The sequence below is a fragment of the Rhinatrema bivittatum genome, chromosome 9 (genome assembly GCF_901001135.1).
Source record: "Rhinatrema bivittatum chromosome 9, aRhiBiv1.1, whole genome shotgun sequence".
Lineage (NCBI taxonomy): Eukaryota > Metazoa > Chordata > Amphibia > Gymnophiona > Rhinatrematidae > Rhinatrema > Rhinatrema bivittatum.
The window spans coordinates 111,704,797-111,727,526 of NC_042623.1; the positions used below are offsets into that span (position 1 = coordinate 111,704,797).

The 22,730-nt window shown below is 44.0% G+C and overlaps 1 protein-coding gene across 1 annotated transcript; it reads left to right on the forward strand.

Annotated features, from left to right (window-relative positions):
- The first annotated feature begins 16,100 nt into the window (after nucleotides 1–16,100).
- On the forward strand, nucleotides 16,101–20,601 carry LOC115099251. Its single transcript, XM_029616744.1, has 2 exons — nucleotides 16,101–16,451; nucleotides 19,180–20,601. Exons 1-2 carry the CDS (start codon nucleotides 16,103–16,105, stop codon nucleotides 19,629–19,631), a joined length of 801 nt encoding a protein of 266 aa, XP_029472604.1. The 5' UTR covers nucleotides 16,101–16,102; the 3' UTR covers nucleotides 19,632–20,601.
- The last annotated feature ends 2,129 nt before the right edge of the window (nucleotides 20,602–22,730 follow it).

Below are 22,730 nucleotides of genomic sequence, written 5' to 3' on the forward strand. Positions count from 1 at the left end.
TCCAGAAGTAACCTGGACAAATCTTTTAAATATGGATTTCTATATGCTCTGTATGTTTACATCTTAATACAAAGAGATTCAGTCAAATACTACTAAGAAAATAATGCAAAAGAAATGCAAGTACATATACTGAGCACAAGGTTGAAACTTGTATGCAATAGAACCAATCGCCAAGCTTCAACCCTTGTTTCTGTCCATCCATGCATCGCTTATAAGCATTCATAATTCAATTACCTCAAAAATACAAAGAAGCAAATCATTCACTCTCTTTACGTTTGAACCAGTAAGAAGACCCAGGTCTACTCCCTTTCAGCTCCTTGAAGGAGTCCCATGAGGAAATTAAAAAAGCAGAAAAAAGAGGTTTGTAAAGGAATATAACTGTCTCGTGAGATGAAAAAACTAAAGAAGCACATTAAAAAAATGCTAGCTAGGAAGCTGACCTGGGGATGCAAACTTAATTCAAAATATAGGACTGTGAATATTATTTAGCTTGGGGCAACATATGACTCTTCCTATAGTTATATTAATTTAACTTCGTTTCTCAGGTCAGCTTCCTGGTTCTCAGCTTTTCTTATTGATCAAGACATGAGGTGAGCAAATGAAAGGCTGAGTTTTACTTTTGATAGATTTTTTTGTATTAGTAGTCGACTTATGAATACTTATGAGAAGTGCATGAATGAGCAGTAGATGGGGTTGAAGCCTTGACAATTGACACTACCGCCTACAAGGTTCACACTTCTGTTAATTCAGCCACTTTGTGTATAAGTTCAGAAAATTAAAACTGTTGAAAGAAGTTCACAGGCTGGCAGGATAAAACAAGCCATGGTATATATAGGCTCCAATGTGAGCTACATTTTGTTTTTCTATTGTATGGTATTTCCTGCTTTAAAAAGTCAGAATAATAATTACAAATAATGTAAGTAAATTACCAACCTAATGTGCAACAAAGTAAAGAGGTTCTGGAATACTACTTGGTCATCTCTTACTGAAGAAAGATGGATTTGCAGAGGCCAGAAGAGACCCCATGATTACAGCCATTAACTACTTATGCAAATATTTTCATTGTGGCCACTGAATCACATTGACATTTTTTAAAAACATATTCCGATTTTAGTTAAAGAAAAGTTGCTTAATACACCATTAAAATGCAAATCCCAAGAAGAGCTTAATTTTAAATTCAGATTTCTCTTTATCTGATTCCTTTCAGGCTTTGAAGTTCTTTTATAAAAGACAAAATGAGCTTTGTATCTCCTTAAAATGATCATAAATGGTTTGCCTGTTCAATCTGTCTATATTTAGGTGTAAAGCCCTTGTAGATGGGTCATGTGCTTAGAGGAAGAGAGAGGAATGCCCCATGTCTGACAAAGCACCCTCATGTGAGTCTCCTGCCATGCACTTATCCTCCAGGTATAAAAACAGGTATCCCCTAATGGTCTATGTGGATTTTGAGTTTGTTTTTGAGAAGAAAGAAGCGTTTCTGTTCAGTGCCTGTTCATTTGTAAGAGTAAGGGTCTGAGCCTTAGGGTAAGGAGCCCTAGAAGAAGTAAGGAGGACTTTTTCTTAAACTCATACCTAGTGAGTAATAGATTTACTCCTAAGTGATTTTTTTTTGTATCTGTTCTTAGAAACTGATTTTGTTTTGAGAGGAAGTTTCTACCCACCCTTCCTCCCCAGTTGGAGTAAGCGAGGAGCTGTTTGTTCAGCTGTCATTGCCCTAATTCAGGTGATCTCATTACCTAGCCAGCAAGTGATGGAGAAGAAGCAGACACCCAACTGGTTCCAAAGTCTTGGCAGAAAGAGAAACCAAGTCACCTACGAGGGGTTCATCATCCGCTACTTGTGGTGAACGTGCCCATCCCATAGCAGAGGAAAGAGGAAAAATAAAAGTGGAGCTGTGGATCCCAAGGTATTTCAAGGGGAATCTTTAAGGAAAAGGAATATCTGTAATCCAAGTTAAGAACATAAGAAAATGCCATACTGGGTCAGACCAAGGGTCCATCAAGCCCAGCATCCTGTTTCCAACAGTGGCCAATCCAGGCCATAAGAACCTGGCAAGTACCCAAAAACTAAGTCTATTCCATGTAACCATTGCTAATGGCAGTGGCTATTCTCTAAGTGAACTTAATAGCAGGTAATGGACTTCTCCTCCAAGAACTTATCCAATCCTTTTTTAAACACAGCTATATTAACTGCACTAACCACATCCTCCGGCAACAAATTCCAGAGTCTAATTGTGCGTTGAGTAAAAAAGAACTTTCTCCGATTAGTTTTAAATGTGCTCCATGCTAACTTCATGGAGTGCCCCCTAGTCTTTCTACTATCCGAAAGAGTAAATAACCGATTCACATCTACCCGTTCTAGACCTCTCATGATTTTAAACACCTCTATCATATCCCCCCTCAGTCGTCTCTTCTCCAAGCTGAAAAGTCCTAACCTCTTTAGTCTTTCCTCATAGGGGAGTTGTTCCATTCCCCTTATCATTTTGGTAGCCCTTCTCTGTACCTTCTCCATCACAATTATATCTTTTTTGAGATGCGGCGACCAGAATTGTACACAGTATTCAAGGTGCGGTCTCACCATGAAGCGATACAGAGGCATTATGACATTTTCCATTTTATTCACCATTCCCTTTCTAATAATTCCCAACATTCTGTTTGCTTTTTTGACTGCCGCAGCACACTGTACCGACAATTTCAATGTGTTATCCACTCTGACACCTAGATCTCTTTCTTGGGAAGCTTCATATTCAATTCAAGAATTAGGAGGAGACCCTAAGGATGGACCAAGGATCACAGTTTTATCTAGACACAGTAACAAGTTTACAAATTTCAATACTTGGTTGCATATTCTCAGAAAGAATGGTTGAAAGTGCCATTTTTCATGTTTGGACAATTTCCTCAGTGAAATTATGTTGGAACACCAGCATTGTGTCTAGCTTTGCCATTGCCATTGGCATCTATTAAGGGACAGATAATTAATGCCTAAAGCCCAGGAGGTGATCCTCAGCCCCAACGGAGGACCCTGCACTGGAAAAAAGAGATTAAAAATGTTGTGTAACCATAGATTTAGCCCTGGTATTTAGAGTGTAACCTGTGTCTTATTGAGGAATCCCTTTGTACAGGGAGTACATAGATACACATAATTGAGACAGCTTCTAAGAAATCTGTTTTGATTTCTGCACAAGAAATATTTTCTCTTTTCGTTCACTTGGTTAATGTGAAAGGCAATTTCCTATACAAAGAAGAGATGTGATTGACAAGGAAACTTAAAAGTCATCATACCCGCAAATAACTAATGGCAATCTTGCAGGCTAATTTACAAATGAGCATGCATGTGCCCATCACACTCATATCGGCCTACAAGCGAAGATACTCTGCAATTTTAAATTGTACCCATACTTGCACACATATGTTTTAAATTACACCAAATGGATATAAGTATCGCCTAATCTTAAGAGATTGCTCAAGAAATCGTACTTTACATATGTTTCTTAAGATTTTTCTGGCTTTTACGCACGTTATGTAGGCAAATTATAAAACATGCTCATGCAAGGGACAACCCAGTTTTTCCAATTAATTCACCTGTTAGCCCAATTAATATCCAGGTCTTCAAGACCCCCTTTGGTTCTTCATCCTGACACCCACAGTTGACTCAGACCCCTCACCCTGTCCTGTAAGCACTAAAACTTGAGACCTACAAACGTATTACTCATATTGAGTAGCAATAAAGTTATGCGGATAACAAGGCAACACATGCCACGGTCTCCAGTTTTAAAATACGGAGTTACACACAACTGTTCACCCCACACCAGAACACCCATGCTCCACCCATGCTCTGCCTCTTTTCCACCCTCTCATTTTTGATACGTACTTCGTGGCTTTTTAAAAGCCATATTGCTTGAGCAGCCCACATATACGTGTATCTGGGTATTTTTGCACAAGTGACACTTTTAAAATCAACAATTTTTTGGAGGTAACATAGCATTTATAACTATATAGTACCTACAATAAAGGAAAATTGGTTCTTACCTGCTAATTTTCGTTCCTGTAGTACCTTGGATCAGTCCAGACTCTGGGTTATGTCACCATTCCAGCAGAGGGAGGCAGAGAAATGTTCTACTGACTCTGACGTATACCCTGGAGCACCACCTGCAGTCCATCAGTATTGACCAGTATCAAAGCAGAAAAATAACTACTAAAATACTAACTAGCTATCTAAACAGGATAACAAATTTCCAACTCACAAATCCTAAATGGAAGCAGAACCCCAAGAAAAAGATTCTTAGGAATAAACCAGAAAATATCAAGAAAAATAGACAGCATGAAAGGCGAATTAAACACCCAAACAGTGAACGAGCGGACTCTCAAAAAAAAAATAAATATAATACACAGACATAAAGGGTGGGCATCTGGACTGATCCAAGGTACTACAGGAACGAAAATTAGCAGGTAAGAACCAATTTTCCTTTCCCTGTATGTACCTGGATCAGTCCAGACCCTGGGATGTACCAGAGCTGATTCATTTAGGGTGGGACCCAGAGAGTCCCGCTCGGAGAACACTCTCTCCGAAGGCTGATGAACCTGGAGCTTGAACGTCCAAGCGGTAATGACGAGCAAATGTTTGCAACGACTTCCAAGTCACTGCCTTACAAATCTCCTGAGGAGAGGTTGCTTGTGACCTAGTAGAATGAGCTCTCAAACCCTCAGGAAGATCACGATGAGCAAGAAGATAAGCTGAACGAATTGTCTCTTTTAACCAACGAGCAATCGTAGCTTTAGAAACCTTATGACCTTTACGAGGACCACTCCACAAAACAAACAAGTGATCAGACAATCGAAAACTGTTAGTAACTTCAAGATAACGCAACAGTGCTCGTCGTACATCTAACTTCTTAAGATCCTTAGAGGAAGGATCCAAGCAATCTAAACACGGAAAAGCCGGAAGCTCTATGGACTGATTCAAATGAAAAGAAGATACTACCTTAGGTAAAAAGGAAGGAACAGTCCGTAATGAAATTCCTGAATCAGAAATTCTAAGAAAAGGCTCTCTGCAAGATAAGGCCTGCAATTCTGAAATCCTACGAGCTGAAGAAATGGCCACCAGAAACACCACCTTCAACGTGAGATCTTTCAAAGTCGCATGATTAAGGGGTTCAAAGGGAGCCGAACACAGAGCCCTAAGGACCAAATTCAAACTCCAAGCAGGACAAGGTTTCCGAAATGGAGGACGTAGATGTTGTGCGCCTTTGAGAAAACGCGCTACATCCGGATGTGCTGCCAAGGAAAATCCTTGAATTTTACCACGAAAAAATCCAAGCGCTGCTACTTGTACTCTTAAGGAACTACAGGACAAACCCTTGGCTAATCCGTCTTGTAAAAAAGATAAAATATTTGAAACAGAAGAGTGAACTGGATCTATTTGATGCTCATTACACCAAGACTCAAAAACCTTCCACACCCTTGCATAAGTCAAAGATGTAGAAGGCTTTCTAGAATGCAACAAAGTAGTTACTACAGCATCTGAATAACCCTTATTCTTTAACTGACGCCTCTCAAAAGCCAAGCCACTAGAGAGAAGCATTCGACCTCTTCCAAATAAACCAGACCCGGAAATCGAAGGGGACCATCAAGTGCTAGACTGACAAGGTCCGCAAACCACGGACGACATGGCCACTCCGGAGCCACTAAGATAACGTTGACTTGTTGAACTTCTATTCGACGCAAGATCTTGCCGATTAGAGGCCAAGGAGGAAAAACATAGAGAAGAGCATCTCTTGGCCAAGGGAGTACTAGAGCATCTACCCCTTCTGCTCCTCTTTCCCTTCTGCGACTGAAGAACCGAGGGGCTTTGGCATTCTGAAATGTGGCCATGAGATCCATTGCCGGAGTTGACCATCTGTTGCATATCATTTGATAAGCTTCCCCGCACAGTTCCCATTCGCCTGGGTTGAGATGATGTTGACTGAGAAAGTCGGCTTGGATATTGTCTACCCCGGCAATGTGTGAGGCTGCAATGCTGAGCAGATGTTGCTCCGCCCAGGCAATCAGCTGTTGTGCTTCCTGAGCTACCAGTAAACTTCGAGTTCCTCCCTGGTGGTTGATATACGCTACCGTGGTCGCGTTGTCGGAAAGAACTCACACTGACTTCCCGCAGAGGAGAGGTCGAAGAGCGATTAAGGCTAAACGGACCGCTCTGGTCTCCAATAGATTGATTGGCCACTGTGCTTCCTCTTCAGACCACTGACCCTCAACAGATGTTTTCAGACATACCGCTCCCCAACCTGAAAGACTGGCGTCGGTAGTGACCACAGTCCATTCCGGAATCTCTAGAGGAACACCCCGTTGTAGATTCGCTGGTTGCAACCACCAATCCAGGCTGGAACGAGCCGTTTCTGTAAGAGGAAGGGGAAGGTTGTATAGTTCCGAAACCGGATTCCAGCGTGAAAGCAATGCAGACTGAAGTGGTCTCATATGTGCGAAGGCCCAGGGAACCAATTCCAGAGTAGAGGTCATTGAACCTAAGACTATCAGATAATCCTGAACACCAACCGAACCCTCGGCGCTGCTCCAAGTAGGGTGAGTGAGCCGGGCTTCCTGGTATCACCCCTGCCAGGAGTGGTTGCTGGGCCCAAACCTCCCCAACTCCGGAAGCCTCAACCAGGAGGGATAGTCCTCCCAGGACTTGACAACCTCCCGGGAGGCAGAGGAAATGGCTGTGAAGAAAAAGAAACCTTTTTTTTAATTAACTTAATTGAAAAGAACAGCCTCTCTACAATAGAGAAAAAAAGAAAGGCTGCAAAGGAATTAACTCCTAACTACCTGACTAAAAAATAATAAATTACCACAGACTTCAGGGGTTAGGGACGTCCACCTCTGCTGGGAGACAGTGAAATACTGATGGACTGCAGGTGGTGCTCCGGGGTATACGTCAGAGTCAATAGAACGTTTCTCTGCCTCCCTCTGCTGGATTGGTGACATAACCCAGGGTCTGGACTGATCCAGGTACGTACAGGGAAAAGGAATTAAAAGTGTTCATTTTCAAAGCCTACATTAAAGTTATAATGTATGTACATTGATATCCAGTGTATTAAACCTACGGCATTATTTTATTCTAAGCATAATATTTATTTTTTAAACTTTTTCTGTTCAAAGTTTCATGTGTCAGAACCAATAAAAAGTAGTTAATTTATGGTCTTCAAAATTTGACTATGGCTAGGCAAAACAACATTTTATTTTAGAAATGCAAGCATTGTCTACAATACTTTTCAAACAATCTGCCTTGCAAGTCCTCATAGCTCATATTGAGTTACTGTACTTTCATTGAAAATTACCAACTGCTTTTGACTCATAAATATTCTTAGAGCTCATATTATATTTGTAGGCCAAGCTAAATTTTCTTAGTCACAAACAAGAATAGGCTAGAGTTATTTGGTTTTCCCAGCAGGTTTATCAGCAAGGGTGATAAGGATGCAGTTTTCTGAATTCCTATGCAATCATGTTTTCTGTATGTGTGAGCAAGAGTGAGCATGTGTGCATGTATATAAGAGATAATCCTCAATCTCAGGGCATCTGGAAATCATAAGCTCCTAGGTATGGAAAACGGGAGATTTTTTTTATTTTCCTTATTAACGTTGTAATTATTGGATGTAATTTGATTTTTCTTCTGTTTTGAAATATTTTATTGGTAATTTGGAAATTTAAATCATTTAAAAAAAATGATTATATAGTTTTTAAATATTAGATGTTCTATTCACCAGTTGTTTTGAAATTTTCTTTTTATGAAAATGGTTTTACTATTATGATGTTTTATATTTCTTGGTTTTGCTTAATTTTTTATGAAAAATGGTGATAATTCTGTTCTCTATTGTTGTTCAACATACGTAGTCTGGCTTTTTGCAGTTTCCAGTTTAGTTTTTGTCTTCATATTCCTATTTATACTTTATATATTTCATGAGGACCTGTCTATGGTCTGCATGTGTGACCAAGATGAGGTATTCTTCTAGCATGTAATTTCTATGTAGTGATCTATAGTAGTTTCTGTAACACCTTCTCTGGTATATGAGCCAGGAGGGCAAGGGCACATGAGAGTCCTGGAGCATATTTCTCCAATCTCTCTCACTCTAACACAGTCTTAAGGGACCTGCAGCAGAGTTCTTGACCTGATGGGGGAAGGAAGGAATTTTCCAAGGACCAAGGTGTCAGGGGCTACACAGGATGCTACCCTGGAGGAGTAACATGCCACCTTTATAGTAATGGTTGTCAGTGTCATACAAACGAGTCAGGAGGCTTAGATTGAGTGGCCAAAATTAAATTTTTACTGTCAAAGTTCTTTAATAGCAGAAATGGCACTTTCTTTTCTTTTTTTTTTTTATAATTTAATCTTTATTGAAGTTTTTCAAAAGAAAAGAAACACAATATTCACATTTCTGTGCATAAACAGGAAATTCGATAGACAATATAATACAAACATACACAATGTTTTACATTCCATATTATACAAACTTGTCTATTCAAATAAGATAATGCGGGGACTGAACTTTATATAAACTTATATAATAATAGTCAATAAAGAGGAGGATGCCTAATTTATTTATTGATCGACCTTATCTTCAGATGTTACTGTTGGTACTATTCTATTCGAACTAACCTCAATCTTATCTTTCAAAAAAACCTCCAGATGTGAAGGCTCTGTGAACACAAATTTTTTCCCTTGGAAATTAATAAAACATTTGCTAGGGTACTTTAAATAAAAGGACACACCTAGTTCCATAACTTTTATTTTCAGGGAAAGAAACTTTTTCCTCCTTGCCTGGGTGGGCTTGGAAACATCTGGGAATACATAAACTTTATGTAATGTTCTGTAATACAGAACATTACATCTTTGTTTTTAAAGAATTTATCTAAAATGAGCTCTTTATCCTTCTCTAGTGCAAAAGATATGAACAACGTTGTTCTTTTATTTATTATATCCAATGAGTCTTCCAAAAATGTAGATACTCCTACTGTATTCTCCTCACTTACTCTGGGTATATTGCCACCTTGGACCGGAATATAGTAAATTTTTGATATTAAAGGAATCTCATCACATAACAAATTTTCCCGAGCATATTTAGAAAACATTTCAAAAGGTGACATTAACCTAGTAATAGGAAAATTCACAAAACGTAAATTTCTTACTTTGATAAAGTTTTCCAAGTTCTCTAAAAATTAGCATGTAATGCAACATTATCAGAAGTATGGTAACTTTCCAAAGTCTTTACATTTTGTAATTCTGATGAAAAATCCTTAATGGAAGTTTCAACATTAGTTATTCTTTTCTCTTGCTCTTGTATAAGAGACTTATTACGGTCTTTGCACAGTCTCTCCTACGTGTCTCTCTTCCAGGGTAAAGACGCCAGTTGGGGTCCCCAGAATTGAATAACAGATCTTACTCACAGTTCTCTTCAGTTGTCACAATGGGATTTTTCTTAGGAAAAGTCTGGATGTAGAGAACACAGCATCTCTCTTCAGATGTCCCCTCTTCAGGAAGGAAGGGTGGCCACAAACCTCCTCCTGGGAACTCAGAAAGAAATCTTCCCAAAATGTAGAAATGCTGGAAATCTTCTGAAGTGGGTCACCTTTGATCCAGCCCCCTCTGTGAAGGCTGGAGAGCTCTGGAGTCTTCCCTATCCCCTGATCTAACCAAACTACTGAATACCCCCAAATCTTCCAGCCAGGGGTACCAGAGCCCTCACAAGAAGGAATCATCAAAAATGGGAAAAAAAAAACTTCTAGAAATATTCAACTTTTCGTAGGTAGATTGCTACTCTAAGTGCTGGTAGTTACTGCTGATTTGGTATGGAAGGTTTACTATATTGTGGCTAAGCCCACACCAACACAAGGGTTCCAAGGGTCATTTTGCTTTTTTACACGGTTTTCTGGTTGTCACCACAGCAGTACATTTAAATCTAATATAAATGTTCTTTTAAGTGATGTTTTTATCTCAGAAGACTGTACTTTGAATGTTATTTTTCATGTAAAATATGTTATAAATGTATCATTTATAATTGTGCATGGGGAGGGTGGAACCAGGGTGGGTGAAACTGGGAGAGGGGAAGGACAAAAACTTTCCCCGGGGGCCCAGGTGATCATCACTTCACCACTACTCTTGTCTCTCCCTATCAATCACTTACAGCTTACTGATTGTGCCTCCTTCCTCCTTCCCTACTCTGCCTTCAGCAGGAGTTGAATTATCTGTCATTTAGAAAGGACCTGAAGACTTAGTTCTTCAGTACCATCCTAGAATCCTCTATTCATTATGGGGTAGTTTTCAGACATGTACGCCTGATTTTATAACATGCTCGCATAGGGGCGCGCATGTAATAAAATCGGGGGTTGGCGCATGCAAGGGGGTGCAGACTAGTGCACCTTGCGTGCGTCAACACCCGCAGGCTTCCCCTGTTCCCTCCCAGGCCTGAAAGGGAACTTCCCCCTAGCCTGATCTTTCCACCCCTTCCCCTAGCCTTTCCACCCCTAACCCTAACCTAACCCCCCCTCCCCCAAAATCTTTGTCAAACCTTTTGCTCCTGACTGGAGGCAGACACAGGTTGCGCACACCGGCAGCCTGCTGGCACGCGATCCTCCGACACAACGGCAAATGGCCGCTGTGCCGGAGGCCTCTGGCCCTGCCCCGAACCACCCCGCCCCCAGACCGTACCTTTAGTAAAGCCCTGGGACTTAGACATGTCCCGGGGCTTTACACGCGTCACCGAGCCTTTATAAAATAGGCCCGGCGCGCGTAAGCCTATTTATGCACACAGAGCTTTTAAAATCCAGCCCAATATCTATTGGTTTTTTGTATCTTTTTCTGATATATGTTATGTTTTGTTTTTTGATGTCATGCATGAATGTTCCTATGCATGTTTTGGTTTGTTTTTATTCTGTTCACCATCTTGTCGTGGCAATTGTCAAGAATGCAGTCTATAAATTATTACCTCCAGATTTTCTACAATGCTCTTCCCTCTCTGTCTTCCAGGGCAGAACTCTCTAGACCAGTGTTTCTCCATCCAGTCTTGAATATCCCCTAGCCAGTCCTGTTTTCAGGATATCTATAATGAATATTCCAGATATAAATTTGCATTCAATGGAGGCGTGTATGCAAATCTCTCTCATGTGTATTTATTGTGGATATCCTGAAAACCTGACAAGTTAAGGGGTACTCCCAGAGCCAGTGCAAGGGTATTTGGCGCCCTAGGTGAACCTTCTTCCTTGCTCCCACCACCTGCTCCCCCCCCCCCCGGTCCAGGCCCAGGCCCCAGCTCTGACCTCATTCATTCAGATAGGCCCCCTCTCTTACACACACACACTTAGGTTCATTATCTCATTCACACATGCACCCTTACACATGTTCATTCCCTCTCTCTCACTAACATCATTGCTCTCTCATAAACACACAATCCTTCTCACTCACACACACACACACAAAGACACCACTCATGGCCTGCTGAGACTCTGCGTCTCTTGGCCGCAAGCAGGATGATCCTGCTAGCGGCCTGCCAAGTTTCTACTCCTCTCGGCTACAAGCGGGATAGGCTCCACTCAAGGCCCAAGTCTCTACTCCTCTCAGCCGTGAGTGGAATGGACTCCACTCATGGCCCCATATGGCTGCTTTTTGCTGCCCTCTAATGGCTGGTACCCTAGGCAACTGCCTAGTCCACCTCTTGGGACATGCTGGCCCTGGGTACCCCAAAATCATCAAAATACTGCTCTCGACAACCCATACACCTCTGTACACCTCTTTGTGGGCATAACTCACATCTGGTCACTCCAAAGGCCTGACTGGAATGTACCATTACCATTCCTGCTTTAAGGACTGGATTTGATCATTCCATAGTTGGTGAATGGCTTTGGTGTTTAGTAAGAAAAATACACTTTTAGTAGGAAAATCTTTTAAGAAAATGGTTCATTCGTCTCTATAAAGCACTAGAATGCCATGACATAAGTATACCATGTATAGATGATACGATGACATGGGGAGAACTGGAAATAAGATTAAAGGGTCCATTTTCAATGTGTGTCTAACTGCAATGATACATGCGCATTTTTAAACCCACATACATGAAGCCAATTTTCAGTCACAAGCTACCCAAGTACACTGGCTTTGAATATCAAGTTATTATGCAGCTAAACATACATGCATACTCTTTAATGTTTCTAAATGATGAAGTACTGTAAGCCAGCCATACTAGCAGCATGCCTACAATGTGTGCACTGTTTTGTAAATTCAATGTGTACAAATAGTTTCCAAACATGTCTCCAAATCTGCCTGTGGAAAGCCTTTTTTTCTATGCAGTCAGAAGTCCATTTGTACTTTCAGGAGGTTACAAATCCACTTTCTTGCATTTGGCTTTCTTAGGCAGGTCAATTATATTTACTTGTGTAAAAGGCGGCTAAGCTTTGAAAATGTACCTCTGTATCCACACTAGACAATGCTGCACAGACTTTACATATAAAGCATGCTCATCTCATGAGATATTTTGGAAGAATTGGAAGAATTGCAGCTACTGTCATCTGTTCAACGGAAAGCAATTTAGCATTCCATGGAACTGCTTATACTGTAGGTTGCGCCTTAGTAGTAAAGGTAATTTTCTGGTTCAAGCTGATTTAATGGAAAATTTGACACAGTTGCAAAGGAACCTGCAAGTCTTTTCATACTAAGGGAAAAGTGTTATTATTTAAACCATATTTAATTTAATTCTGAAACTATCAGAGGAAAGTGACTATTGCAAATTGCTACAAAAAGTACAAAATAACAAAAGTATTACTCCATTTTATTGAACTGTACATTAGATGTCAGCTGTCAAGAAGAAATGTTAGTAATTCTGCAAATTATTGACATCTACGAGATGGAAGTAAATATGAAAGAGCATTTCATCTTGTTTCTTTCAAGAGATGAAACAGCGGGGAAAGCTTTGTTACAGACATATAATTTCCCATTATCAAACTGTAGAGGTCAAGGCTTTGACACTGGAGTGAATATGAGCAGGCAGTGCACTGGCCTGGCAGTTTGTTTGTTACAGATAATGGGCACTGACATGGGTTCAAAGACTGCGGACACTTTTAACCCATGGAATTTGCACTGTTTCAAAACCAAAATACATACATACTTTCACTTTTTCTGTGGCACTTTGCTCATGGGAGAATCACATGCATACATTTGAAAATGCCATCTACCCACATTCTCCTCCCTCCGAACTAAGCCCATCCCGGGAATGCTTCCTCTAATTAGGGCTAAAAGTCCTCGTGCTGTGGAACTCTGTGATTATTTTACTCACATTGAGGAGGGGGATTTTCACACAATTTACACATTTAAATTGTTATTTGCATATATAGAAGGTTTTGAAAATTGCCCTTATCATTAGAACTGTAGATTTTGTTCAATGTGGGTGCCACTCTTTGAATTTGGGGATTGACTCTAAAAACTAGTCACATTTTTTTTTTTTATTCCTTCAAAGAATTCACAACATATTTTCTTCTTTGAAAATCATATGTTGTCATACCTTTAAAACCCCTGTCAGTCAGAAGGTAGGACTATAAGCATGTGAGGTACCCAACCCAAGATGTCAGATCAGTACCCTTGAAATTATAGGAACAACTAAAATCAATGCTGCATATTCAGAAGCTAAATCAAAAGGAGCAGTTTGAGCCAACAGATTTCTTATTTCATTAATTGAACAGTAGCAATTTATATTTTAAGTTAGCAAGTACATTTAGATCATACAGAGTTATAAGTACTGATGTCAGCAACTAGCTGAAAATAGTGTATTTGAAAAGTTATTGGCAGTTACCAAGAAAATTAATCTGAGAATCTTGCATGCAGGAGCTGAAAAACATGCGGAAGGAATGCATTATTCTCAAAGAAAGAAGAAACTGTTTAGGGAGAAATCTTATTTTCTTATGCTAAAAAGAAAGTTTAAAATAGATTTATAAGATTCTAGTAGCCTGTGCGGTGCCCAGACTCGAAACACGACTTCAGTGATTTAGTGAGTGTGGATTTTTATGCAACTGGGAGCCAATGTAATGAAATCCACAGCAAAACTGGCTCAAAATTTTAGCACTGATATTTCATACACATGCTATAAACTAATGGTATGCAAATCAAACTGGCACTAAAAATCCACAGTAATTCCAAAAAGTGTTCCAAAACTAGCGTTAAAGCTGAGATGCAAAAAAATCATAAAAAACAGCATCAGTTAGCTAGTTTGGAAAATGCTGCCGTGTTCCCTATTGTTGTTAGAAGTGACCTGGCAGGCCTGTGGTGTGATTTGAGGTGCATAGATGTCCATCTGGGGTGGAAATCTCCAGGCCTCACAGGATGTGCCTCCTTTGACCAAAGATTTTCACTCTGCTGCAAGAAATTCTGGCCCACAGATGTGATACAATGGAGTCACAGCACAAGAAAAATCAGACCATTCAGTCTTTTAAAATGTCATTTTGTTTAAACCATATTACATTAAACATATTAAAAGCATATTAAAATTAGAATTTATCAAACATATTAAAAACATATTAAAAACATTAAAAACCAGGTACATGAACACACTGTGTATTTTGAGTTTTTTAAATCAAATTTAAAATTGGGACATTTAAAAGAAAGTGTTTATGAAGTGGAGTTAGCTTGTCTGGCTCCACGCTAGTAACGGAAGTAAAGTGAGCGGTAAGGGTTAAATGAGGAAAGGAAAAGGTCAACGAAAGGACATAAGGGAGGAGGGGGAAGTTAGCCAATAGAAGAGGAAGATTTGAATGCTGAGATTGTGATTGGTGGAGGGGGAGGATACAAGGGGTAAACGGCTTCCCGCCTCAGTCTGTGGGGAACGGCTGAGGCAGCGAGCAGAGGCTTTTCTTTGCAGGAGGCAATTTTGAGGCAGATTATAGTAGGTACATACGTTGAAAATAATAAATACTTATTCTTGTTAGTACCTTATAGCATACTTCATCTTGGGATACTCTCTAGTATTCCTGGGTGCATGACTAGTTCTTAGTTCAGGGATTTTTCCCTGTATGATTTAAAAAAAAAAAAAAAAAAAAAATTAAATTACATTTAAAAAAAAAAATAAAATCAACAATAGAAATATATTCTGAAGCATACTGTTATATTGTTGGTTTCCCATTTTATTTACCGATAGTTCCGGGGGCATTGCACCCCCCCCCCCCCCCCGTCTCCTGTCGGGGACCATGCCCAAGCGGGCTTCTGTTCGCTGTCGGCCCTCCGTGCAGCCTCCGGGAGCCCGCTCCCTTGCCGGCCTGCCTGCTGCCTCGGCTGAGTCCTCCCGGGCTGCGCGCGCCCCCTCCCCCCCCCCCCCGGGAGCCTCTTCCCGCTCTTGTCCCTCCTCCCCCTGCGGTTTCAGGGCGGCGCGCTCGCATCCCGACGGGCGGGCTCGAGGCCGCGCTCGCCGATTCCGGCGAGAGCGGCCCCGAGCCTGATGACGTCTCTGCTGACATGCCTTCGGCCCCGCCCCCCGGGGCCGACGGGGTTGATGACGTGGCGGAGGTGTCTCTCGATGCCTCCGCCTCTTCTTTTGGGCCGTGGGACACTGAGGTGCCTTCCCTTCCCCTGGGTCGGCATTTCGAGGAGTCGGGGGAGGGCGTTGACGCCTTCCCTGTTCGGTCACCGTCCCCGCGCGCCAGGGGGGCGGGGCTCCTGACTGCCCGTGCTGCTGCCGGCTCGCGGCGCTTCGCAGCTAATTATCCTACTGCAGGCAGGGGTCGGGGGAGAGTCCGGGGAGGCGTGGGAGGGGGACGGGGCGGGACTGCGGGCGGGAGGTGGCCATCTCCGGTCCTCGGGGTTAGTGGCAGCAGTCAGAGGAGGCAGGGAGGAGCAGGTGACAGGGTGGAGAGGGCTGGAATAGAGAAAGGGGTTTGTTCCACAGGTTTGCCTAGGGCCCAGGCTAGTAAGGGGGGCTATAGTAGGGATGATAAGACGGGTAAGGCGGGCTGGAGGAGCAGGAGTGGATGGGGAGGGCAGCAGGATGATAGCAGGGGAGAAGATGTGCTCTATGGGAGGCAAGGGGCAAGGCTGCAGAGCGATAGTGGAATGGGGGTAGGACAGGATTTCGGGGGGGTGGATGGATTGGGAACAGGACAGGGAGGGGCTCAGGGCGCAGGTCCCTAGCAGTGGTCCGGTGGGCTTAGCGCTGCGCAGGGGTAAAGCGGGCCAGTCTTTTCAGGTCAACATTGGTACTAGGGGAAATAGGGAAGTGCTCGGGCGGGGTGGGATAAGGGCCAGTTCAGAGAGAGGTAGGGAGGTTTTTTGTCTTTCAGAGGCAGAGGACGATGCACGGCCTGGTACATCTCGGCAGGAGGCGTGGAGGGAGCGGGACTTTGAGGACGATGGCGGGGGACGAAGTGCAGGATCGGAAACAGGAGGTCAGGATACAAAGGTTACGCGAGTGTGGGAGGCGGCACAAAGTGCAGGTGAGACATGCAAAAGGAAAAAGTCTAACAAAGGGAAGACAAAGAAGAAAAAAGTGAAGGTTTCGAACAGTTCGTCAGATAGTGATTCAGACTCATCAGACGGGTCTTCGGAATCTGGTCCGAAGTATCCTGCTGTTTTGGCTGAAGGGCCTTTACAAGGGGCAGGGCAATCTGCGTGGGCAACATTGGCAGAGCTGTGGGAAGGAGTTCCTAGGAAATTGAGGAGACGGATTCGCAGGAGACGGTATGTGAATATCTTTAGGTTATTGGAAGGGAGGAGAGGTGTGAAGAAGAGTAGAAAGAAGGATAAGAAGAAACAGAACAAGTTAGGCGGAGTTAAAGTGGCCAAGAATATAGTTAATTGGGTGAGAGGATTCTTGAGGTTAGCAAGCGTCGTGGGCCACTACGATTTGTCACAGTATGGGGCTTTATTGGCGTATGCTGATAGCATACTAGGTGCTTTCCGGGATTACAAAGGTTGGGCGTGGCTCAACTATGATGAGAAATTCCGGGATAAGATGGCGGGGAATAGGGTTATGTCATGGGAATCGCAGGATATCAATTTGTGGTTAACACAAATGACATATAAAGGTGTGCGGGTGCAGAGGGATGTCAGTGGGGGGAATAGCGGGGTTGGTGATGTTAAGGGGTTTCGAGGTAGTAGTGAGGCAGGGCAGCCCTTTCGGACGGGGGGGGGGGGGGGTAGCTGGGAAAGGATTGCAAGGGGTCAGGCCTACGGCGGGAGGGAATGACGTGTGCTGGAGATTTAATAAGGCAGCATGTTTATTCCCAGATTGCAAGTTCAGACACGCGTGTGCTACCTGCGGAGGAGCTCATTCGGCCCTCAAATGCGGACAGAGTAGTGGACAGACAGGAAAAGGCGGAAAAGTTTGATGGTTTAAATGAGTTGGCTATTTCGCCGGTCTCGTTGCCGGCAATGAGTGCATGGTTGGACAAGTATTCGAAGGCTGTAGTGGGGCAATTTTTAAGGGACGGGTTTAAGTTAGGTTTTGTGATCCCATTCGTGGGTTCGATGCAAGGGGGGAGGGGTAGGAACTCTAGGTCCGCCAGAACATATGGGCGATCGTGCGGGTTAAAATAGGGGCGGAAATAAGGTTAGGGAGGGTGGCGGGGCCGTTTGAGTCGCGGACATACGTTGATATGTATTTATCTCCAGTAGCGGTTATACCGAAGAAGGAGGAGGGTAAGTTCCGGTTTATCTTAAATTTGTCTCACCCTAGAGGCTCCTCGGTGAATGAGCAGATACCAAGGGAATTTTGTTCGGTGCGATACGCCTCGTTCGACGAAGCAGTGAGCTTAGTTCAGTCAGCAGGACAGGGGGCGCTATTAGCGAAAGCGGATATTGAATTTTTCTGGAGTTATTCCCTATTGTAGGGGCGCTTTGTATCTTGGGAAAGTGGTTAGCTAACAGGAAAGTTTTGTTCTGGTGTGATAACTTGGGCGTCGTTCAGGTTATTAACAGACTGTCTGCCAAATGTCCCGGAGTATCGGAATTATTGCGGGAGTTAGTTTTCCAATGTTTAACTTTGTATGTCACGATCAGAGCGAGACATGTGCCGGGTGAACAGAATGTAATAGCGGATGCACTATCTCGTTTAAGTGGCAGGACTTCAGAGCTCTAGCGCCGGGAGCAAGGTCCGAAGGGGAGCAGTTCCCAGAGCACCTGTGGAGACTGGGCAGTTGTCAGCATGGTCGTTGATCCGGAAGTCATTGGCGCCTGCTACTTGGAAGGCGTATCTGCGTGGATGTGGAGTGATAAGTCAGTTTTTGGAAGGACAGGGGTGGAGGGGAGGTCAGGTACAGGATACGGGACTGGTGGAATTTGTCTTTTGGGCAAAAACCAGGGGTTATTCGGTGGCTCCAGTGCGTTCATTTTTGGCGGGTTTTTCTTTTTCTTTTTTTTTTTTTCAGAGGTTGAGGGGATGGGGGAATCCCGGTGGGAGTTTCTTTTGCAACGGGTGCTAAGAGGGTGGAGGCGGGAAACGGGAAGGGTGCCTGATAGGAGACTTCCCATTCGTTATGCTGATTTGGGAGTGTTGGTTGGTAGTTTGCCGGCGGTTTGTGTCTCCGGTTATGAAGTGCTGTTATTCCAGTCGGCATTTGTGTTAGCATTTTTTTGGAGCTATGAGGGTGACTGAGTTGGTCGCGACATCTAAGAGGAGTGATGTTGTAACTGGCTTGTTAGCTGAGAATGTGTGGATCTGTCACGAGTCGGTGACTATTTGCATCCACCGGTCTAAGGTGGACCAGTTAGGAAAAGGGCATGTGATAACGTTAATTCCGGCGGCGGATGATCTGGTGTGCCCTGTCCGGTGTTGCAGCGCTTTGTGGCAGTTCGGCCTAGGACGGGCGGTTTATTGTTGTTACCCCAGGATGGTTCGCCTGTTACGGTTTACCAGTTTGTACAAGTTTTGGAAAAAAGTGTTGCGGTTGGTCGGATGGGATGAACAGCGGTATACTTCACATTCGTTTAGGATTGGGGCGGCGACTTCAGCGGCCGAGCGAGGGCTCACGAGCGGTGCCATACACGCTATAGGGCGTTGGAAGTCCAATGCGTTTTTGCGATATGTTCGGAAGGATCAATAAGTGGGGTTTACCACAAAAAATAAATAAATAAATAAATAAATTTAAAAAAATTTAAAAAAAAAATATTTTTTTTTTTTTTTTGAGATGAAGGCATGTGGTAACTTTGATGTGTTTCTTGCAGAGCGGAGACAGCGTTCTGGGGAGCAGGAATGGGCCTGGGTTGTGGGTCATTCCTTTATTCATTGGGCTCAACATAGAGCTGAAAATAGACCTTATGGAACGCATTTGGAATTGGAAAATCGAAATTGGAAGGCCAGATGGCTCAGTCATCGAGGAATGCGATGCGATGGTCTGCTTCCTTTCTTACAAACCTGTGTGATGGAGATGCGGATGCCGAAAGTGTTGTTAATACATCTGGGAGGCAATGATCTTGGACATGGGACTTGCAAGGACTTGATTACAAACATCAAGAAGGACTTCAGTACACTGTTCAACGTTATGCCGGAAACGACATTGGGGTGGTCTGATATTATTTTGCGGATCAAATTTCTGGGAATGCCGCTATGGCATAAGAGTGTGAAGAAGATGAACAAATTGGGAAGTGGGTTGTGCAGCAAGGGGGGTTTTGGGTGAAACATGAATGGGCATGGGAGGTAATTCCAGGTTTCTTCCGGGCGGATGGTGTGCATTTATCTGATATTGGCATGGATCTTTTTAATAATGACATACAGGAGGGTTTGGAACAAATGATAAGGAATATGGAGGCCGCAGTGGGGGGGGGAACAATGATAAGGGTTAATCATTGTTCCTGTGGCGGTAAACCCGAGCCCATAAGGTTTTGAATTTATGTAATGGTTAAAAGTTGGTTGAAAGGGGGGAATCTCGTGTGGTGCGGGGGGGCTGCTACACGAGATTGACACTGAGCAAGAGGGGGGCCGATGCTCAGAGGATTGTATCAATTAAGCTCTACCACTGGAAGAGGTGGGGGGCATTATTGAGATATGAAAATGGGGTTATGTATTGTATGCATTGTTTGGGGGGCTCGGGTATGGTTAATAAACTGCGGCCTTTTATTGTTCCAAACAAAAGATTCATGTCATTTGTGATAGGGAAATGGTGAAAAGGGAGAATGGGGTGGGGGGAAAAGGACATCAAGCGAATCTGATATCTTCCAGTTAATGAAGTGGAGTTAGCTTGTCTGGCTCCACGCTAGTAACGGAAGTAAAGTGAGCGGTAAGGGTTAAATGAGGAAAGGAAAAGGTCAACGAAAGGACATAAGGGAGGAGGGGGAAGTTAGCCAATAGAAGAGGAAGATTTGAATGCTGAGATTGTGATTGGTGGAGGGGGAGGATACAAGGGGTAAACGGCTTCCCGCCTCAGTCTGTGAGGAACGGCTGAGGCAGCGAGCAGAGGCTTTCCCTCCCTCCCACCCGATTGAGGGCTGCGTTTTTAGGGTTGTTTGTAGGGGAAATGATGTTGTCGCAGTGGCGGTAAACCCGAGCCCATAAGGTTTTGAATTTATGTAATGGTTAAAAGTTGGTTGAAAGGGGGGAATCTCGTGTGGTGCGGGGGGGCTGCTACACGAGATTGACACTGAGCAAGAGGGGGGGCCGATGCTCAGAGGATTGTATCAATTAAGCTCTACCACTGGAAGAGGTGGGGGGCATTATTGAGATATGAAAATGGGGTTATGTATTGTATGCATTGTTTGGGGGGCTCGGGTATGGTTAATAAACTGCGGCCTTTTATTGTTCCAAACAAAAGATTCATGTCATTTGTGATAGGGAAATGGTGAAAAGGGAGAATGGGGTGGGGGGAAAAGGACATCAAGCGAATCTGATATCTTCCAGTTACTAATTCTTTTGTATTTTGTCTGCGTTCTTGAGCAAATCTTTAGCGTGCACCTGATTGTTGGTCTGTGTCTTTTTGTCTACTTGTGTGTTTAGGGGGTGTGAAGTGGGAGGGGGGGAGTATGGCATGTATGGATTAGGGGAGTATAACCAGGGAGGGGAGAAGGAACAGGAAGAGAGTAACTTGTATGGGTTGGGGGAATATAGCCTGGGAGGGGAGATGGGGGTGGGAAGAGAGTATCATGCATGAGGCGAAGGGTACAATTAGAAGGGGGGAAAAAAGAAAGCAGGTGGAGGGGTCAGAGGGAGGGAAGGAGGGAAGGAGGAAGCATCACTGGCAGGACATCAGGGTGGCTGTCAAGACCAGACATATCCAGGACAGACACAAAGGATGTACCACAACACCTGGCACCAGCACAGGCAGCATTTCTACAGGACCATTTTGCTGGGTGGTAAGGCTCCAGACCATAGCATTGTCCCAACAGAACTCCACTCTCCAGCATTGGGGTGATGGCAGACCAGCTTGAAACAAAACTGTCTGCAAGCAGGAACACATCAAGATCAGTGTGTAGGCAGGATGGATGGCTGTATGTGCTGAGATGGAACACATGAGGAAGAAAATGCATCTGCTCTGACATGTCTTTATTATCCCATGTAATCATCAGTCATTGGACACAGAGGGGCCTGCCACAGAGGGGTCTTGCAACCATAACCAGCATCTCCTGCAAAAAATTTGGAAATACAGCAATCCATTAACTCGCTGCATGCAAGACACCAAAATAAATCGTGTGGATGATGTGTTTATGCCCATCCCATAGAGCTTATCGGCCGGATTTTAAAAGGGTTACGTGCATAAGTTATGCGTGTAACCCTTTTAAAAACCCCCTGTGTGTGCCGAGCCTATTTTGCTTCTGGCCGGAGTAACTTTGCCAACAAAGGTAGGGGGAAGGGTTAGATAGGGCTGGCGGGGTGGGTTAGGTAGAGGAAGGAAGGAGAAGGTGTGGGGGGGGTAGAAGGAAAGTTCCCTCTGAGGCCGCTCCGATTTAGGAGCGGCCTCAGAGGGAACGGGCAGCGCGCGCAGGGCTCGGCGTGCGCAAGTTGCACAAATGTGCACCCCCTTGCGTGCGCCGACCCCAGATTTTATAAGATACGTGTGGCTACGCATGTATCTTATAAATTCTGGCGTACTTTTCTTCGCGCCTGGTGCGCGAACAAAACTACGCGTGTACATAGATTTAGAAAATCTACCCCTGTATGTATAGCAGAGTAGTAAACACTTTCAGCACCATGAACCAGAGTGTGTACTATTCTGCTTTCTTAGGGGCGGATTTTAAAAGGGTTACGCGCGTAATATACGCGTAATATACGCGCGTAACCCTTTAAAACCCCTCCTCCGCGCGTCACGCCTATTTTGCATAGGCCTGGCAACACGCGCAAGCCCCGGGATGTGCGTATGTCCTGGGAATTAAAAAAGGGGGGCAGGGCGTGGGTGGGGCAGGGCGTGCCAGGGGTGGGGCGGGGCCGGAGCCTCCAGGCACAGTGGCCATTTACTGTTGTGCCTGGGATCACAGGCCGACCAACGGCCGGCCCGTGCAACCTACGCCTGCCCGGAGGCTGGCGCAGCTTCTAAGTTAAAGGTAAGGGGGGGGGTTTAGGTAGGGTTGGGGAGCGGGTTAGGTAGGGGAAGGGAGGGGAAGGTGGGGGTGGGGCGGAAGGAAAGTTCCCTCCGAGGCTGCTCTGATTTTGGAGCGGCCTCGGAGGGAACGGAGGAAGGCTGCGTGGCTCAGCGCGCGCAACATGCACAAGTGTGCACCCCCTTGCGCGCACTGACCCTGGATTTTATAAAATGCATCCTGCAAAACTCTCTGAGCAATCATCACAA

Coding starts and splice junctions, on each gene's coding strand:
- LOC115099251 (XM_029616744.1), top strand. CDS start 16,103: ATGGATTGGGAACAGGACAGGGAGGGGCTCAGGGCGCAGGTCCCTAGC. Junction 16,452..19,179: donor GGAGGCGGCACAAAGTGCAG/GTGAGACATGCA, acceptor TGTTTCTTGCAG/AGCGGAGACAGCGTTCTGGG.